The 17,738-nt window shown below is 38.3% G+C and overlaps 1 protein-coding gene across 1 annotated transcript in view; it reads left to right on the top strand.

Moving 5' to 3' along the window:
* Positions 1–17,738, top strand: part of LOC110158939 (receptor-type tyrosine-protein phosphatase S-like) — a 78,499-nt gene that overhangs the window by 25,103 nt on the left and 35,658 nt on the right. The window contains exons 4-5 of the mRNA XM_055151717.1: positions 2,132–2,273; positions 9,827–10,015. Of these exons, the coding sequence (XP_055007692.1) occupies positions 2,132–2,273; positions 9,827–10,015 (331 nt within the window). The remainder of the gene's footprint in view (positions 1–2,131; positions 2,274–9,826; positions 10,016–17,738) is intronic.

The raw sequence follows: 17,738 nt of genomic DNA, 5'->3' as shown, positions 1-17,738 counted from the left end.
TGTCACGGAGGGAATCTGGGGCATTGTTCAGAATAGTAGTACAATTATTATGTAAAATATATACAATACTTCACAATAACATTAAAGGAAGCGGAACAGACATCTCAAAAGCCGTGTTGGCATAGTAGTTAACAATACCACTTAAATAAACTACAAATAGTTTATTAAGAATGATTCAGGCTTAGTAACTACTTAGTTAATGATTAATGAAGAGGCTAGTTATTATAAAGTCTTACCAACATTTGAGATGACAAAAAAATTTATTATCAATTATGTACATAGATACCTAACTAAACCATTGTGGACTACCTATTGATTCAAACATCTTTTAGTATAAATATAAGCCAATATATTATACATTAAGTATATATAAGCCACATTTATATATTTTCGATTTAGCCTATGCCATTACAGGTTTCAGATGCCAAACCATCTACATTATTCACAATATCAGGTTGCTATTGCTAATTCTGTTGTTAAAATACACTGGAGCTTATCTTAGGATGCTGCAATAGTATTTACAAACAGCCACGTCTACACCCCTCCTCACAGCTCTAGCTCATTAATGGTTTTAACTAATAGACTGATCAATAAGACTTTATATAGGGGTGCTATTTTGAGCGTCTGTTCCCTTTAGATCTTGCCTATCCTCACATATCATATCAGCTGCATGTCAGGGCATTAATGATTTTTATACCACTGTCATTACCATATTTGAAAGCACAGTCTACCTTGAAGTGCAGTTTGAAGTAGCAAGTGTGAATACAACCTACATAAGCATACTGTACAGTGTAGGCTGTCAGGAAAACAGATATATTACGATGCATTACTCCAGAGAAATATTGCGATAAACAATAATATTGAAATTACTTTGTGCATCTGATATAATAACAATAAAGCAGATAGATATAATCCCAGTAAAAATAAATAAATATACTGTATCAATGAAAAGCATGAGCTGTAACAAATAAAGCAGTAGAAGTTATTTATTCCAGTATACAGCTCAAGTCTTACTGTTCTTACTTAAAATGGCAAAAATCTCACCACCTTTGCAAAGCAATTGTGCACACAATAAATAATGAGCTAAAAAGCTTTTATATATATATCAATAGTTCTTAGTAGTAGTAGTAGTATTACTAATGACAGGCCAAGTACTGTGAATTCCTACATTGTTTCTTACATAGGAGAGTTTAATTACATTGTGATTTATTAGCACAAGTGTGTCGGTGATGATAATATCTCATCATCCAAGAAGCATCTAACGGAAATGAGATCCAATCGAGCAGCTACAGGGGTGTGCTTCTCTGTGTTTGTGAACCGAAGATGGCCTTTTAAGATTATGAGCAATCAGATATCAATGCCTGAGCTGCTACTTGCACTGGTTTATACTGACTTGCACACTTGAAAGATTATACTCCAATGAAGCACGGAAATATGGTTTAGAATAACATGCAAGCTGAATCTTATGTAGGTAATATATGCTAACTCTCCAGTAGGTATTATATTTTATGCTGTTAATGGTGGTGAGAATGATAAGCATCAAAGGCACCTTCAAGTACTTTTAATATTTGCTCAAGTTTGATAACTGACATTTCAAAGTAGTTAGATAACGTGATTTATTTAAACATTCTAATTGTTATGCTCCTTTGTCTTCATGACCTTTATTTACTGTAGGTTTATGAATTATTAAGTACAGGTTACACATCACATTAAATTTCTAGTAGTTAATTCTTAATTATCAGTGTGTGAGTTTATATGTCTGTGATATTTTGATATTTAATTCACTTGACACTTTCACTGTATTTATTTATTTTTTCTTCCAATAAACCCAGTGCTTTTTAGTGAACAGTTTAAAAGCCCTTCAGCGAAGTAGTGTTTTAGAATTAGCCCGGGCTTTAAACACTGTGATACCTGCATCAGATTATTGAATTGTTAATCTGTGTTTGTGTATCTGTCCATATTCTAACAAACAATAAATAAAATAAATAAATAATTGTTAAAAGTAGATATTTTAATAATAATACTTTATTTGCTTTCTTATTTTCCATATTTGATCTCCTTTATAATTCCCCTATGTAATAATCTGTTAGTTTGTCATCACTGATTCCTGTATGTTCTTTTGCCTGACCAGACCATAGAGTTTGACGAGGGTACAGGTGCCGTGCTGAGGATCCAGCCGCTGCGAGCCCCCAGAGACGAGAACATCTATGAATGTGTGGCACGCAACAACCAGGGAGAGGTGTCCATCACTGCCAAGCTGGCCATTATCAGAGGTACACCTTTTTCTTATTCTTTCCCTGTGCCGCTGATCGCATGTGTGACAATGACTGGAGCCAGGCCACACCCAGCAGCCTTCAGAGCGGACTGCAGTGAAGGCTTTCTTTTTATAGTCCCTTGGAGTGCAGCCGAGCGTGATCAAGCCACAAGAGCACCGCTTTAGCCCCCGCCCAGGTCAGCGTAACCATGGCGCCTCCTGGCCTGCATCGACGGTGTTAATCTAATGTATGCCATGTCCCCTCCCCAGTCAAACTCAGCTAATGTGGTCCAGAGGAAGTTTGTGGTGCACAGGCTAAGCATAATACAAAGGATGATTTCTCCGGCTGTTGGAACACGGAGGAAAACCAGGGGATTAGGCTAGAGTTTGGTCAACAAGCCGTTTCAGATGAGGGGATATTTAACAGGGGGAGGGAGGGCTGTGGGATGGGGGTCGGGGAGAGGTGAGGTAGTATGAACAGAAGATGGATGAGGAGTGTGGATTTGGCGAGCTGTAGTGAGCAGAAGGCAGGTCGCCCAGGGTATAGTGTCCTGCCAATCTGCACCCCAGCCCTCGTGCTCCCCCAGCCCCAGTCTAAAACACATGAGCTCAGAACGGCAGCTCTAGGGCTCCTCGTCTGTGAGGAGATTCTGCCTGTGTAAAACCTTTTCTCTGTGTGCTGGCCTTTTATTAAAACAAAATGAGCAAAATTAGTATAGCCAGACAACCTACTGTACTAGTAAACTGCCATTGTTGTCTGAAACATTTTTTGGAACTGACTGCATAAGTTTTATCTTTTTTCCACAAACAGTCACTGATCTTCTTTTCTAAAAATAGACTTCATTCTCAATCAAAATGTTCTGGAAAACAATTATCAGGTTAAAACAAATTGTTCCTTACACAATACATTTTACAGTAACATTTAAAAGCCTTAGTGATCCCCCCCTAAGCACTCCCATTCACATGTCAGACCCTCATACTGTATGTTTCTATAGTGGTGGTTTGTATAATGGTGGAACAACACTAAGAGAGGTAGTGTGTGGTTACCCACAGGATATGGCTATTCACTACAGTGCATCTAATGGATGGAGAGCCTGGTTAGTTGTAGAAGATGCTCTGTTATTTAATACATTCACAGGGTGTAGGCCAGTAGCATTTTGTTATTTCTTTCCCCTGTCAAATTTATAATGTATCACATGCTAATCTTTTGTTTTGAGCCAGTCTTTGCATTCTGTAAGCCTTAAAGATGTAAAACACCACTCACAGTCCCTTTACAGTTTTCAGACTCCTCTCCCCACTTTATCTCTGACTTCTCTGGCTTCATTTTGTCCCATGGCAAAGTCTGTTTCTAATTTCTTCCCTCTTGTTTTATTCATTCTTTCATTTTCCAGACATCTATTTTGTGTGACCCCTTGTCTGTCTGGACTCCCTTCTTTCTGTCTTTTAGCCTTCTGCTCCTCTTTCCTCTTTTGTGTCTCGCTTCTTTCCGGACACTGCAGCACAGCTCCTCCACCTTGAGGAGATGTGAATATTCTGCAGCTCTGCATGTTTAAACCTCTGGTGGGCGAGAGATTCTCATTGCTGCAGTGGTGTTTCTATGTGCATGCGTGGATCTCATCATTTCATATTTGAGCTGTGTGCCTCATTTGTGCAGAGTAATCCTGATTATAGTCGCCTCCCAGTGTCCCATTTTAGGAGAAAGGATGGTAGAGAGGATGAAGGCGGGTGAGGCAGGAGGGAGAGATGTGTTGCCATGACGGTGAGCAGCCTTCATAAGAACACAGCTGAGATTCCCCTGAGGCACCGGCTGCACTGGCAGACCACTGGCTCATTCTGTGTTTTGGTGGAGAAACAACTGCGAGTATCAACTGAGCGGATTACACTTCCACAGCAGCTAGCCAGCTCTTTCATCACACACACCTCATCTCCTGTGCCTTATTGCCACTGCACTTTTATTCTCTTCCTTGGAGTCTATTTCCTCTGTTATTTATATGAGGAAAGTGGCCCCACATCATGTGGACATGAGGGGCTCTCTTACAGAGCCATTATAGAGGCCCACAGCTTGTGTATATGGCTGGGTTTTAGGAGGCACTGCTGTACACTGCTTTGTCTCATTGTGTACTGTGTTGTGATCAATTATCATAAAGAGCCATTAGCATTTAAAGTGCTCCCCCTCAGCCCTCCTGTAGTCTGTAGACTCTCTGGAGTGCTGAGCGGGCCAGATTAGTCCTGAATCAGGCTTGCCTTTTTTAAGCTGCTTTCTGAAATCAACCTGGAAGATGACTTGGCAACCTGTTTCTAAAACAGGAATAGTGAGAGAGGGGTGCCCGGGTGTGTGTTTTATCAATGTTTAAGCGCTTCGTGTCTGTGAGTGGGTGATGGAGGGAGAGGAAATCTGGACTCTTATTTGTTTGTTTGCATGCTCTGTGCTATGTGTCTAACGGTGTTGGTGTGTCCATTGTACTGGTGTATCTGTCCATGCACGCTCATGCACAAATTGCATATTTGCCCAGATCTGGTTGGCTCTGTTGCCCGGTTTTGGGCATCAGGCCTGATTGCCCTTCTGCAAACATAACCAGGCCAAAATGAACGCTCCCAACCTCTTGATACACACTAAACACACAAACACAGAGCTCTGGGGAACAATGCCTTCGCCCACTGCCAGCTAATGCTGTTGACACACTCTGTGTTTATATGTACACACAGCATATTTCTCCATAGCCTGTCTTATCAATTTAACCAGGAGATGGGAAATCAGCAGTGCTTTAGCACACTGTTTGTGTTTGATAAATGATTCATTTGCTGAAAAGTGTTATGGAGGCCATGCCTGCAGTCTCTATTTCAGGCAGTATCTGAGTCATCCAGGAGCATGGCTGTACCTACGGCACTCCTATGTCCGTCTGAGTAAACTTTTGCATTTGTTACAACATTATCTGCATAGTTACATACATATTCCCCATGAGGCTCATTATCCATGCAGTCAATGAGCAATCACAAACCATTTCTGCTATAGACTCATTTGCCATTTTAAATGGGCTTCACTTTCTAAGCACACAGTTCTAGACTACAATTATTAAAATGCATTTTAATACATGCAACATGCAGATGCAACATTCAGAGTGATTTATTGTTGTATTGTTGTGGAAATCTGAGTGAAACTTTTGTTTCCTTCTTATTTTCAGCTTTTTTATTCTGTGTTTGATCTCCTGTTGTGCTGTGATTTGCACATTGATATGAATTGTATTTTTATTTTTATAAAGCTTTTATATAGAAATATTTTCCACTAGCTTATAATACAAAAAGTCCACTGTATTGTGACTATCATTGATTCATGGTCATTTTGTAATTTATTAGAATAATTTCAGCCACCCTCGCACCAATTTTAAGTAATTTAAAAATCAATCTGTTCTAATATTAGTTTTCTACCACCATTAAGACCACGTATCCATCTCGCCTGCAACATTTCGTCCTTTCCATCATCTCTCTGCTGATTTAGTCCAAGGTCCACCATCACATTACATTATTTTCTGCAATGTTAAAGACCTGGGTGCAATATTCTACCACATACACACACACACACACCCAAGCCCACACCCCCTGGACTGCTGCAGTGCCGTGCTCTAATTAACAGCCAGGGAGTCCATGTAGTGGTAGCCGGCGGGTGATAAAAAGACCATCTGAACCCTCTCTGGAGATGGGGGGGTGGTTGTAGGGGGGCAGGGACAGCAAGGAGCAGATGTAGGCCTTGCTTACTCTGCACCTCAGGGGAGATCGCCTTCTGACCTGTCTTATCGATCTAGCCAGCGTCTTCTTTTCTCTTCTTCCATTTTTTGTCAATGGAAACAGCACTGGGCTCTATTGGGGTGGATCATTAGCATTGATTGGTTTGGGATTGTTGGTGGAAGGGCAGTTTTGTTCAGGGGGAAAAGGTTGGGTTAGGGTGATTCCCCTCACAGTGGATCTTCACTTGAAAATTTTAAAAACTGTGGGAGTGAAATGTAAGTAAAACACAGTCTAGTAGTGGGTGGATTTAATAGAAACCTTTTGAACCTACAAAAACAAAAAATATAGCTCTCCAAGTTTTTTTTTAAAAGTTGGAACTGTGTACAAAAAGTCATTTGCAACTATGAAATCTGGATGTATTAAGAGAGCAGAAATAGTGAGGCCAATATTGGAATTCACTATTCAATCTCAAATCATTGCAATAAACTAGGGATTCACAGATCCAGCTTTTTCTGTTTCGATACCGATATCAGTACTTTGGCTTTAAGTATCAGCCAATACCCGATATCAACCAATACCAGGACAGAGACTGAAAACATTAATTATTTCCTTTAAACACAAATGGCATATAATAAACACCTTGAAAACTACAATATCTTTGAATCGATAATCCGATCAAAATTTTCAATATGTGTTGATATCCAATACCAGTATCTTAGTGGTGCATCTCTACCAGAAACCTTTTGGAAATTAATTGTCAGGTGTTTCAGTCCTATTTTTATTTTACCAGAAAATCCCATTGAGATTTGGAATGTCTTTTACAAGAGAAACCTGGCCAAGGTAGCAGCCAAAACAGTCAACACAGTGCACACACAAATCACAAATCACAAAATGTCACATTGTAAAAACAGTTGCATTTCTCACCACACCAATAGAATTAACCTAATATTTTGCATTTTTAACATTACATTTACACTTTGTCTCAAGCTTTTCAAAATGAATACTGTAACTAAACAGTCCTCTCATCAAACTTAGCTTTTCACACTCAACTCTGCTCATGATATTTCCCCTCCTCTTTCCTCCTCTTAGCGCCTGCATCAACAACCCTTGACATTCCTATCTGAAAGCTCTCTTAAAGCTGATGACTGTGGAAAGGCGAGAACGTGAGCCATAGATCCTATCTGGCTGCCTCCCTCTCACCGAGCGTGTGTGAGCAGATGGCACACGTCTGTCATGTGGTTAGGTAGCAGGGGGCCCGGAGGAGCAGAGGAACCCAGAGAAAACACACACAGTTGATTCAACTAATGTTGGACTAGTACCACATAGATGCTTTGTCGCTTTGGTGAATGCAGACTATGTAATGCACAACTCCTGCTGGTTTTATTTTTTAAGCCGAGCCAAAATCTAAATAACTCAACCTTTGATAACTTTTCCTGAAAATGTTAAAGGTACACAATAGAACTTTTCTGATGTTTCGCCACCTGCTTAGAGACACAATTGTGATTAGATGTATTGAGTATTATGTATAAAACTGGATGTCTATTTCTTATGCCTTTGATGCGCAAGACAAATATCTTCATTTGGAGACAATCAAGGCTTATCTTAATTGCTTGGAATGCTCCTCAGTATGACATTAAACATATCTATACCTCCATCAGGTCAAGTTACAAGTCAGATCTGTGCAGAGGTGACCCTGCTTAGACATGGAATGCATGTTTTTCATAGAATTTTTGAGCAATAATAACACCAAGTGAAATAAGTGCAAGGCAGATACATTTTAATGGTATACTGTGTAACATTCCAAACAGCTGATAGCAACTGTGAGTTAATATTTGGAGGCAAAATAGTAAAAGGTACTAATATGTAGATGCCATAATAATTACTGTCTAATGGTAGGGCATTGGTTACAGCTGCCTCCAAAGTTTTTGTTGTGTGTTTCCCCTGCCGACTTGATTTATTATCCAGACAAATTGCCGCGTTGCTAATGACTTCATCGCTTTTGGAAAAGTGTGATATGTAATTATGTTGGAAGGTATGGGGGAGGTGTTTATCCGTGCTTGTGTGTGACAGATCGAGTGGGCAAAAGGCTAAGGAGAGGTAGGAAACAGGAGGGCTCCATGGATGCTTGATTACGTGTCTGGCCATCTGGACTGCTGTCACCGATACGCCTAATCCCATTCACTTTCTATGCGTGTGTGTATAGCGACTCACCTTTCTCAGTATGCAAAAATATGTACACACACCAAAACTCATAATATTCTCCCTTCAGAAGTAATGATCAGACATAACCAAATGCTTGGAGACACGTCCCTGAACGGTCTGTCTAATCTGTGGGACATTTAAACAATTACTGCTAACAAGTCCCTATTACCCTCAATGCCCTGCCCCTCCTCTTGATCCCAGCTTCTAATTTCCAGTACTGTCTGTGCATAGTTATTAGGCCAGAAATCTCAGCATCAGTCACTCCACGGATAAACACCTGTATTTGTAGGTTAGAATTGTGCTCCTATATGACTGTGTGTGCGTGTTTAAGTAGCTCCTGCTGACTGGGCGGTCTGTTTGCGCTGTCTGTCAGACACTGGCTAAAAACCTGCCGACTGAATCACCTAATGACTAGCTGTAGGGAGCATTACACGCCTTTGATGAGGAAGAGCGCGGCGCAGGAGCTGTCGCGGAAAGGATTTTTGTTTTCAGGATGAGGCAGATGGGGAAGGGGAAGAAGGGGTGACTTACAGCGCTGTGTGCGTGCAGGCTCAGCTAAACGCTTTTCTGTGTGAGATAAGTTGTTTGACTTCACAGCAAATCCACTGTCTATGTCTCCTCAACGCTTCCTTATGGCATAGCTAAAAAATTGCTATTTCTCGCATCTTATTTTCACTCAAAAGCAATAATAATCTTTTCTTTAACTTATGTAAGGAGTTTTGATTCTGTGAAGGTTCCTCACCATCACAGTATATGCTACAAAGTCATTCATTTGTGGGGGCACCAAAAGTTAGAAGAAGTTAAGTTAGCAAAGATTTGTGTCTTGTGTCTTTCTACAAGCAAAGTCACTCAAATGGTTATGGCTGGCAGTAATTGAACTGTGGACCAATCATTTTTATCAGCAACTTCAAAATCTTACAAGTATTACAAGCCTACAACTTATTGTTCTGATCTAGAATTACTAGTGGGCAAGCAACTGTGATGCCGTCTGTAATTTATGTAGATCAGTATGCCAGAGAAATACAGATGACTATTCTAAATTGCTAAAATTAAGTTACAACAGGTTATAAAGTTACAAAATGTACCCTGTTCTACTGTAAAAACTTTTAATGCATGTTCTTTGATTAAAGGGCCCATGTTACACTATTTTTTGATCTATGTTATAATGTTTCCTTATCTAAACAGTTGTGTTTTGTTTCATTCACTCATTTATCACACAAACCCTGCATATTTAGGCTTCTTTCCAATTGGAAACACTCTGTTCCACCTTGTGAAATACTCCACGGTGTTTTTAAACTCCATACACCTTCACTAGAATCCTTTGGATGATTTCAGCCCTGGAACTGCTGATCTCTACTGAACAAAAAGTTCTGTTTTGTTGTTTGCTTCATGACATCACACAGAGGAACAGAACATTTTAAGCTTTAGACAAACAGATATTAAAGGGTTAAAAATGTGTAAATGAAACAAAACACAACTACAGGTATGTAATTTGATGAGGTGACAACATTGCTTAATGATCACAAGAGTCCAGTTTGAGTAATATAGGCCCTTTAAATCCAGATAAAACCAGGAGACTATTTCACTGAAAACAAACCACTTCTTCACATATTTCTTGTTGTTTCCCTGTCCTTGTGTGACCTCCAGAGGACCTCCTGCCCTTTGGCTTCCCCAGCATTGACATGGGCCCTCAGCTGAAGGTGGTGGAGCGCACCAGGACAGCCACCATGCTGTGTGCTGCCAGCGGCATCCCAGACCCCGAGATCTCCTGGTTCAAGGACTTCCTCCCGGTGGACACCAGCACCAACCAAGTCCGCATCAAGCAGCTCCGATCAGGTAAGACGCCAAATCATGCAAACCTTTATTTACTCTTCAATGAGACTGATTAAAAACAGGATTAATCTTCAGTATTTCCATGTCTTACAAACTGATGATTATGATGCAACTACTTCAGCACTATTCCTCAGGTTTATGCAAGATTTTGTCTTTTTTTAAATCTTTTTGGACTTTTAATGTGCTAGCAATTTTATTTCAGTTTGCAAGATGATTCCACTTATAAATCAGCTTTTATTGTGTGGTAGAAAAGACTACAGGTGCATAACAGTAAATTAGTAGAACATTACCACTGCAGTGATTCAACTCAATTAAACTAATGAAAAAAGTGAAATAACAGTCTTCCTCCTCGTAAGATTTTTTTCTTTTAGTGCTTTCCAATGAAAATGAAAAATCTGCCTCTAAATGGCCGTGTTATGGTTGTAATATATATTCAGTGCAGTTTTAATGTGTATGCAGTGTTATACCAGTGTTTTGATTTTCTATTATGTTGATATATGAATGACAGTTGACAAACAAACAAGCCTAAGATAAGTAACCACAACAACTAACCTGCATGATAAAATATTGAATAAAATATTGAAATGTTGAATATTGAAACAAACAAACAAATACAATAAATAAAAAATGTAAATAAATGAATAAATAAATACATTAAAAAAGGGAAAGAAGAACAAACAATACTCAACAAACAATACTTAATGAAATAGCGTATGTTGGCTTTAAGAACATTTAGCCCCAGTTAAAACAAAACTTTTTGTATATTAAATAATTTGTCTCTTTGAATTACATTACAGAAACCCATTCTTTCCTCCTTTCTTACGTATTGATGCGCTGGTACAAACTGCCTCGAAAGCTACTTAAAAGAATCCCTGGTGCATCATATTTTATTTTAATGATAAATCTGACCATAGCAGCCATATATTAGCTCTGACAGAACTCAATCAATAGCTTTGGGGAGCGGAGTCAGCTTATTAAAGGCATAACTGATGTTCCTCTTATCTTTTCACCCGCCCCATTGAAAATCAGTGCAATAGACTCGGTGAATAAAAAGCGTTAAGAGGAAGGATTTTTTTTGACAGAGATGGTTAAAGATGAAAGCGTTTCACATCTTTGGAAAGGCAAAGGAATAACGTCAAATCTCTCTCGAGCTGGTTTATTCTGTGTTGTTTATGATCTTCTCTGTAGATGATAAACTGTCACCTGTTGTAGGCAAGCACGCTTTTTGCCCGCCGTTCTCGCTCAGATGTCCTCGGGGAGCATAAAAGCGATGGTGAGGCGAAAGCGTTGTGTTGTAACTTCATCCATATTCTGTGCGCCACTCAGCACCGCGCGGCCAGATAGCTCCCCCATGCACCAGCAGCCTTCACAGATCACTGCTGCCCTTTGTCAAACCTCCTGTCTATGTATCCAACCGCTCGCATTGTATTTGAATCCTATATTATGCAAAATTGTGTCTTGTGAACTTTAACCCAAGTTAGAACATTGTTATAAAACGTTCATCAAAACATACCTGGACTTGTGCTTTATTTCATTCACAAATATTTGTGTAATCTTGAATTATTTGTCTGTCTGCTTCTCCAAAGCTCAAAATGGCTTGTTCTACCTTATGATGTCATGAAGCGGTAGTTCTCAAGTTAACACCTACCTTTTACCTTTTGTTTAGTAGAGTTTGGCAGTTTCAGAGCTGAAGGATTCTAGTGAATGTTAATGGAGTTTAAAACACAATGAAGCACGTCCTGTATTACCACATGACATCACAAGGTGGAGTGGAATGTTTTCCGTTTGAGAGAAGAACTAAATATGCAAGGTTTGTGTGTTAAACGTGTGAATGAAACAAAACACAACTCCAGGTATGTTTTTGATGAGGAAACAATGTTAAAAAAAATAGCAACCCTTAATTATTACTTTGTCTAGACCTCAAAAAACAATAACAAAAAACTAAACAGTGTAATATCGGCCCTTCAGTGTAATGCTGAGTTGTCTTAAGTGAGTAAGTATAGGCTATAGTGTTGGATGGTTAATTTTAGATGTCAATTTCAGTTAATTTCCGGCACACTATTGAAAGAGCAGTGGGTGGTACTAAGATGTTCAAGGGTGTAATTAACTTGGAGGAAATGCTGGGCTAGTTGTCAATGAAATTATGAGGCGTGTTTCTGCCACTGATAGCTATTATAAAAAAGAATAATTGTTTTGTTTTACAGTTAGGAATCTGTTCTAGATTAAGTAATGGACAGAGTTTAATAGACATAAGATTGAGATGATTTATGAAGTATTTTTAAATAAGGTAAGATAACTCAATATGCAATAAATCATAAGCCTTTTATGTCCTTTTCAATGCTATCAGAGGCCTTCTTGTGTAGCTCCACTTGTGATTGGATAATATATAAAATAAAACTATAAAAATATACTTATGATCAGATCATGACTGATGACTGGTGAAGATACACAATCATGCCATACATACATTTGCTGTGCATATTAACATATACAAACACAGGGTGCATATAGCCAATGATCAACGAGCACAGTATAGCTCCAGAATCTTGATTGAATATTACAAAAACAAGAGCTTCTCTTGTTTTTTACATTTTTATATTCAATCAAGAATTAACAAAGTGGGGATGGACCTTGCTATAGCTCTCCTACTGACCTATGAAGGGCCATTACAAACAGGCACAGTCCCACCAAAATAAAAATCAGAGAAACAAGTAAACCTGTATACACACAAATTGTAAAGATAATCGTAATACTAAGAATAGCAATGATGATAATAAACAAAATGTTTTTGTTATACATTAATGATTTCTGTGAAAACGACAGTTTCAAGAACAGAGAATTTGACAGATTAAGAAAAAAATTGAAATATTTTATGGGCAATATAACAAAAAAAAAAATCACAATTTCCCCTCTATTGATCCATCTTTTTATTTACACATGTTTCAATATTACCTCCTGAACATTAATAATACATGCTTTAATTTAGTGTCTTTTAAAGCTACCATCCGCAAGTTGAATTTTGTTTCTGTGTCAAATACAGTTCTATACTTAACATGTGGGCACATTTTCCTAGCCTCTTCTCCTATTGGTCAGCCTCTGCTCTGTTCTGAGCGATGACAGATGGATTCAGCCAATGTGATGTTATATATATATATATATATATATATATATATATATATATATATATATATATATATATATATATATATATATATACATATATATATTTCTTTAAGAAGTAACCAAAGTCTGAGAGAATTGTGTTAAAATCAAAATTGTGTTGTAGTCTCTAAGAAAAATAATATAAATTTATTTTTTTGTCATATCAGCCAACTCCACTCCACAGGATTGATTTTGACCCACTTGAATTACAGATCATAGAGATTAGATAACATATTTCTCCTCCTCAGTATTCTCTATGTAACTCCTGTTGTCAGACTACTTCATCATGTTTAGTTTCCACATCTTCCCACAGACCTAGTTTCTCAGTTTAGGGCCCCATTTTGACATGATGCTGATTCACCAATACAATATATAAAGCCACATATCACATCAATGCAACCGTAGCAAGACAAATGGCTCAGCGAGATCGTCTGCTGGCTCTTAATGGGATTTCAAATCACCGGGAGCATCACCAAAGCAGAGCAACCAAATGCGCTGTATAATGACCCAAACATTGCACTGAAATGACTTGGAGGAAATCAATTACACCTGCAATGGCTTCTAAATTGCACTGTTATAGATGGAACACCCCTTTAAAATCACTTTAAAATACCTTTAATGGGGGCACCTTCGGGAGTTTAAAGGGTATGATTTTGTGGACATTTGCCAAGATCTTTTTTGGTCCTGTGCCAGACTGTTTTAGGCTACATCATTTTATATTATTCCCAGTTACTTTTCATTGTGCCTTGGTGCCTCACTGAGCTGGGAAATCAGTATTTTCCTACATAGCTCCGATCGTCTTTCTTAAACTTCTTAAAAGGTCTTTCAGTGTTGTCACTTGATAAGTTCAAGCAAATTGTGAAAAGTGTGGCGACAGAGACATGTGTATGTTTTTCTTGAGAGATGCAAATGGTGTTATAATGTGATATTATGTAATTTTACTGTTTTGTATTCATAGTGTTGGCTGCTATCTTGGCTAGGTTTCTCTTGAAAAAGAGATTCTGAATCTCAATGGGACCTCCTGGTTAAATAAAGGTAAAATAAAAATAAAAATGGTCTCTGGAACTTGAACATCCTATTACAGCTCACGAGGATGAAGAAGAAAAATGGTATTGAAAATGACTGTAATCAGATCCTCTCCAACAATGGCACGTTGCAGTTTTATGGCCTTTAAGTGCCCATCCCCAGCCGATACCCCTTCTCTCTCTGTTACCTGTGTAAGATTTTCCAAATACGTATGATAATTTACTGAAAACATATGGCATGAGATGGAGCTGAACTTTCCTTGACATCTTTATTTCTCAACAAAAACACCAATTTGATTGAATGCCATCTGCTGTGTCTGTTTTTTTATGTACGACTTAGAACAGGTATCAGTCCATTTGTGACATGTGAGATAGGAATCTAAGAGTTAGTAGCTTATGTAGAAAAGTAACGCATCTTCCAAAATCCTATATGAGACAGATGGTCAGCAATATGGAGCCCAAAGGTGCCTGCTGGGAAATGGACGCACCTGCCTTAGCAAAAATGATGAGGGAATCTTGTCACGATTTCTGATGAAGAAAAAAAAGATGTTTAATGTATATTTGTAGTTCAAAGCATGCATACTTGTCAAGCCTGTTCTTGGAAATATAAATTAAATCTGTATTATCATTACATAAACCCAGATTAATAGACTGATTTGTTTTAATTAAAGGTGCATTGAACAACTTTTCTGGTGGAGGGCCCGCTACTTACCTGCTCCATGTAGATTATGTTTTTTTGCCTGAAATGTTCGATGGTGTGAAACATTCTATCTAGCATGTATTCATTACGGCTGTTTCTAATGATCAAAAATACCATAATTCTTTCTGTGACTCCACAGATCTGAATTGTAATAGCAGTGTAATGCTGTAACCTACTTTTCTCTCTTGTGATGGATAGGTTTAATCTATGATGTGGAATAATCTAGACAAACCAATAACTATTCCTTGGAGACAATCACGTGATGAACCCTCTACTAGAAATGTTACACAGTGCACTTTTAAGAAAATGACGCACAAAAATTAAGAGAACCAAAACACCCTGCAAAGCTGAATTATGTTTGTCTTTTTATAACGACTGACTTCAGGCCTTTGTCAGAGGTCCTAATGCTGAATCATGTCGGGTAAAAAAATTTCACTGTTTCACTTTTTGCAATATTTGTCTGAAAGTATCCTGCAAAGCCCATCTGGTGAGGGAATAGAAACAACTTTTTCCTGTGAACTGACAATACTAACCCACCTCTATCCCACTGTGCAGGGTGTTTTTCTTGATGATAGATGTTTTATTAATAAAATATTCACAGAGCTCATGTCATTAGCATTTGTCACAGCTGCTTAATGTGATTATCATTCGGTTAAAATTCTTAGTCAACACAATTATGCAAAATTATTGTAACCGCTGTTGGCTGGAGGCATGCTTCCTATCGCTGGGTCCATATTTTAATACAGTCTCTCTTGAGATCACTCTTAAACCCATTAAATTAAGCATGGAGGTTTTTCATTTGCAATTTAAAACTTGTGCTATTAGCAAACTATAATGGCCAGACTACTTAAGAGGTTGAGATTGTATATGTCACAATTGTAAAGAAAATCTACAAAATTTTTAAATGTCATGGTTATATCATGGTTTCTGTGAAAATGAGAGAGCACAGATGCAAGAACAGTGTAAGCACAGAGATTTTGCCTTTTGTGTGTGTGTGTGTGAGGGGGGCTAAATCTACATATTTTATTCCCTTTTAATTAGGGCTAGGCAATACAACAACATATTCAAAATGTTCTCTCATTTCAATCCATCAATTTTAATTAAATTAAATTTTGTTCTAATAAAACAACAACAAATGTCTTTCAATATTAATTTCTTAAACATTAACAATACATACTACCAGTGCTTTTTAACACAATAAAATAGTAAAATTTCTCCAATTTCTGAACTATACTCCAAACCACATGCTATTATTGAGGATTGGTTATAAACGTCTAATCACTTTAAAACAATTAGAAAACAGTGTATATCAATTAATTGTACAGGCCTATAATGGCAAGGAAAGGTAAGTTTATTTGGATAGCACAATTCGTACATAAGGTAATTCAAAGTGCTTTAAAGATGAACTGTGTAACTTGTCTGGTGGAGTGTCTGTTACCTGCTTGTCTCCATGAAAACGTGCCTAGAATGTTCCACAGTATGGGCATACATTTAAAGGGCCCATCTCATGCAAAATCAACTTTTCAGAACTTTTTACCTTCTAAGAGTGATGTGTGGGCCTTGAATATGTAGGCGAAGTGCTTTTTAGATTGATTTGGCTTTTTTTTTTAACAAATTGCAACGTATTTTTGCCACCCTCCCAAGTGACAACAAACTAAAGCCTGCTACAGTGATGACACGGCCAGCTACACCTATGACGCGTTTGACATAGCAGAAAGCGCTTCGCGCCCGCCCCCCTCCCATGCTCCACCGCCTACGCTCCGCCTCCACCCCGCATCTGCTGACAATTCCCACATGAACACCTAAACAAAAGTGATAGCATAAACTCATTGTTACACTGTAGTGTACACGATATAATAAGTTTGTCTACTAGCATTTATTAATACTTTACCAATCAGTAATGTTCAGCTAATGCTGACGCTGTGCTTGCGCTTTGTGCATCTCAAAGTCCTTGTGCTATTCTGGGTCCAACACGTAAGGCTGAACATGCTACATCATCTTGATGAATAAAAGTTTATTCCTACCGCTATCAGGGTGCACACCTGTTTCCCCCTCCTTCCCTGAGATGGGTGGAGGAAGGGCTGATCACTCAGGGCCTACTTCACGTTTGGAGGGCGGAGCCTGTGCTTTCTCAGGACGGGCGAGGGGATGAGCAATAGCCGGCCTTTCGCAGTTCCTGGTCTGTGACTGCCTCCAAGAAATCAGTAAGATTTCATAACTATTGTGTAATGGATGTTTCAAAACCCAAACTGTGCTTATATATGTGCAAAAGATACAATGTGAAAAGAGTTATTTTGCATGAGATGAGACCTTTAAGAATCTCCATGGAGACTTACAAGCCAAAATCTAAGTTAGATTTCTGGAGAGGCGACCTCACTCACATTAAGAATAGATGTTTTTTAAGATCATTTTGAGCAATAAATAAATGCAAGACTGATGAAATCCCAAGCTAAAACTATATGGCCTGTATCTCACTACCTTTCAAATAGCTTTGACAACACACTAAATTTCACCTAGCCTTGAAAACCACATACACCTGATCAGAGCATCAAATTAGAAATTGACTTATTTTTAGCATTGCCTCAAAACATTTATCCCAATTCAGCATTGCATCAAAACATTGCATCAAAATATTGCATCAAAAAAATTCCCAACATTGCATTTTGTCAGATAACTCACCTATGATGACTGGACTTGCTTGTTGTATTGAATGTATGTATTAAAGGGAGACTCAACAAAAGATCTAAACAAGTGATTTGTCTTTGTCTTATTTTTCGGCTTTTTATTAGGCTTTTAATGTGCCATTCATGTGGCTAAGACCACCGGCTCGTTGTTGTAC

The sequence above is a fragment of the Boleophthalmus pectinirostris genome, unplaced genomic scaffold (genome assembly GCF_026225935.1).
Source record: "Boleophthalmus pectinirostris isolate CB_2022bp ecotype Guang Dong unplaced genomic scaffold, ASM2622593v1 HiC_scaffold_16, whole genome shotgun sequence".
NCBI classification, from domain to species: Eukaryota; Metazoa; Chordata; class Actinopteri; order Gobiiformes; family Gobiidae; genus Boleophthalmus; species Boleophthalmus pectinirostris.
Note: the sequence above shows the minus strand (reverse complement) of the source record. Positions and strands in the feature narration are given on the sequence as shown.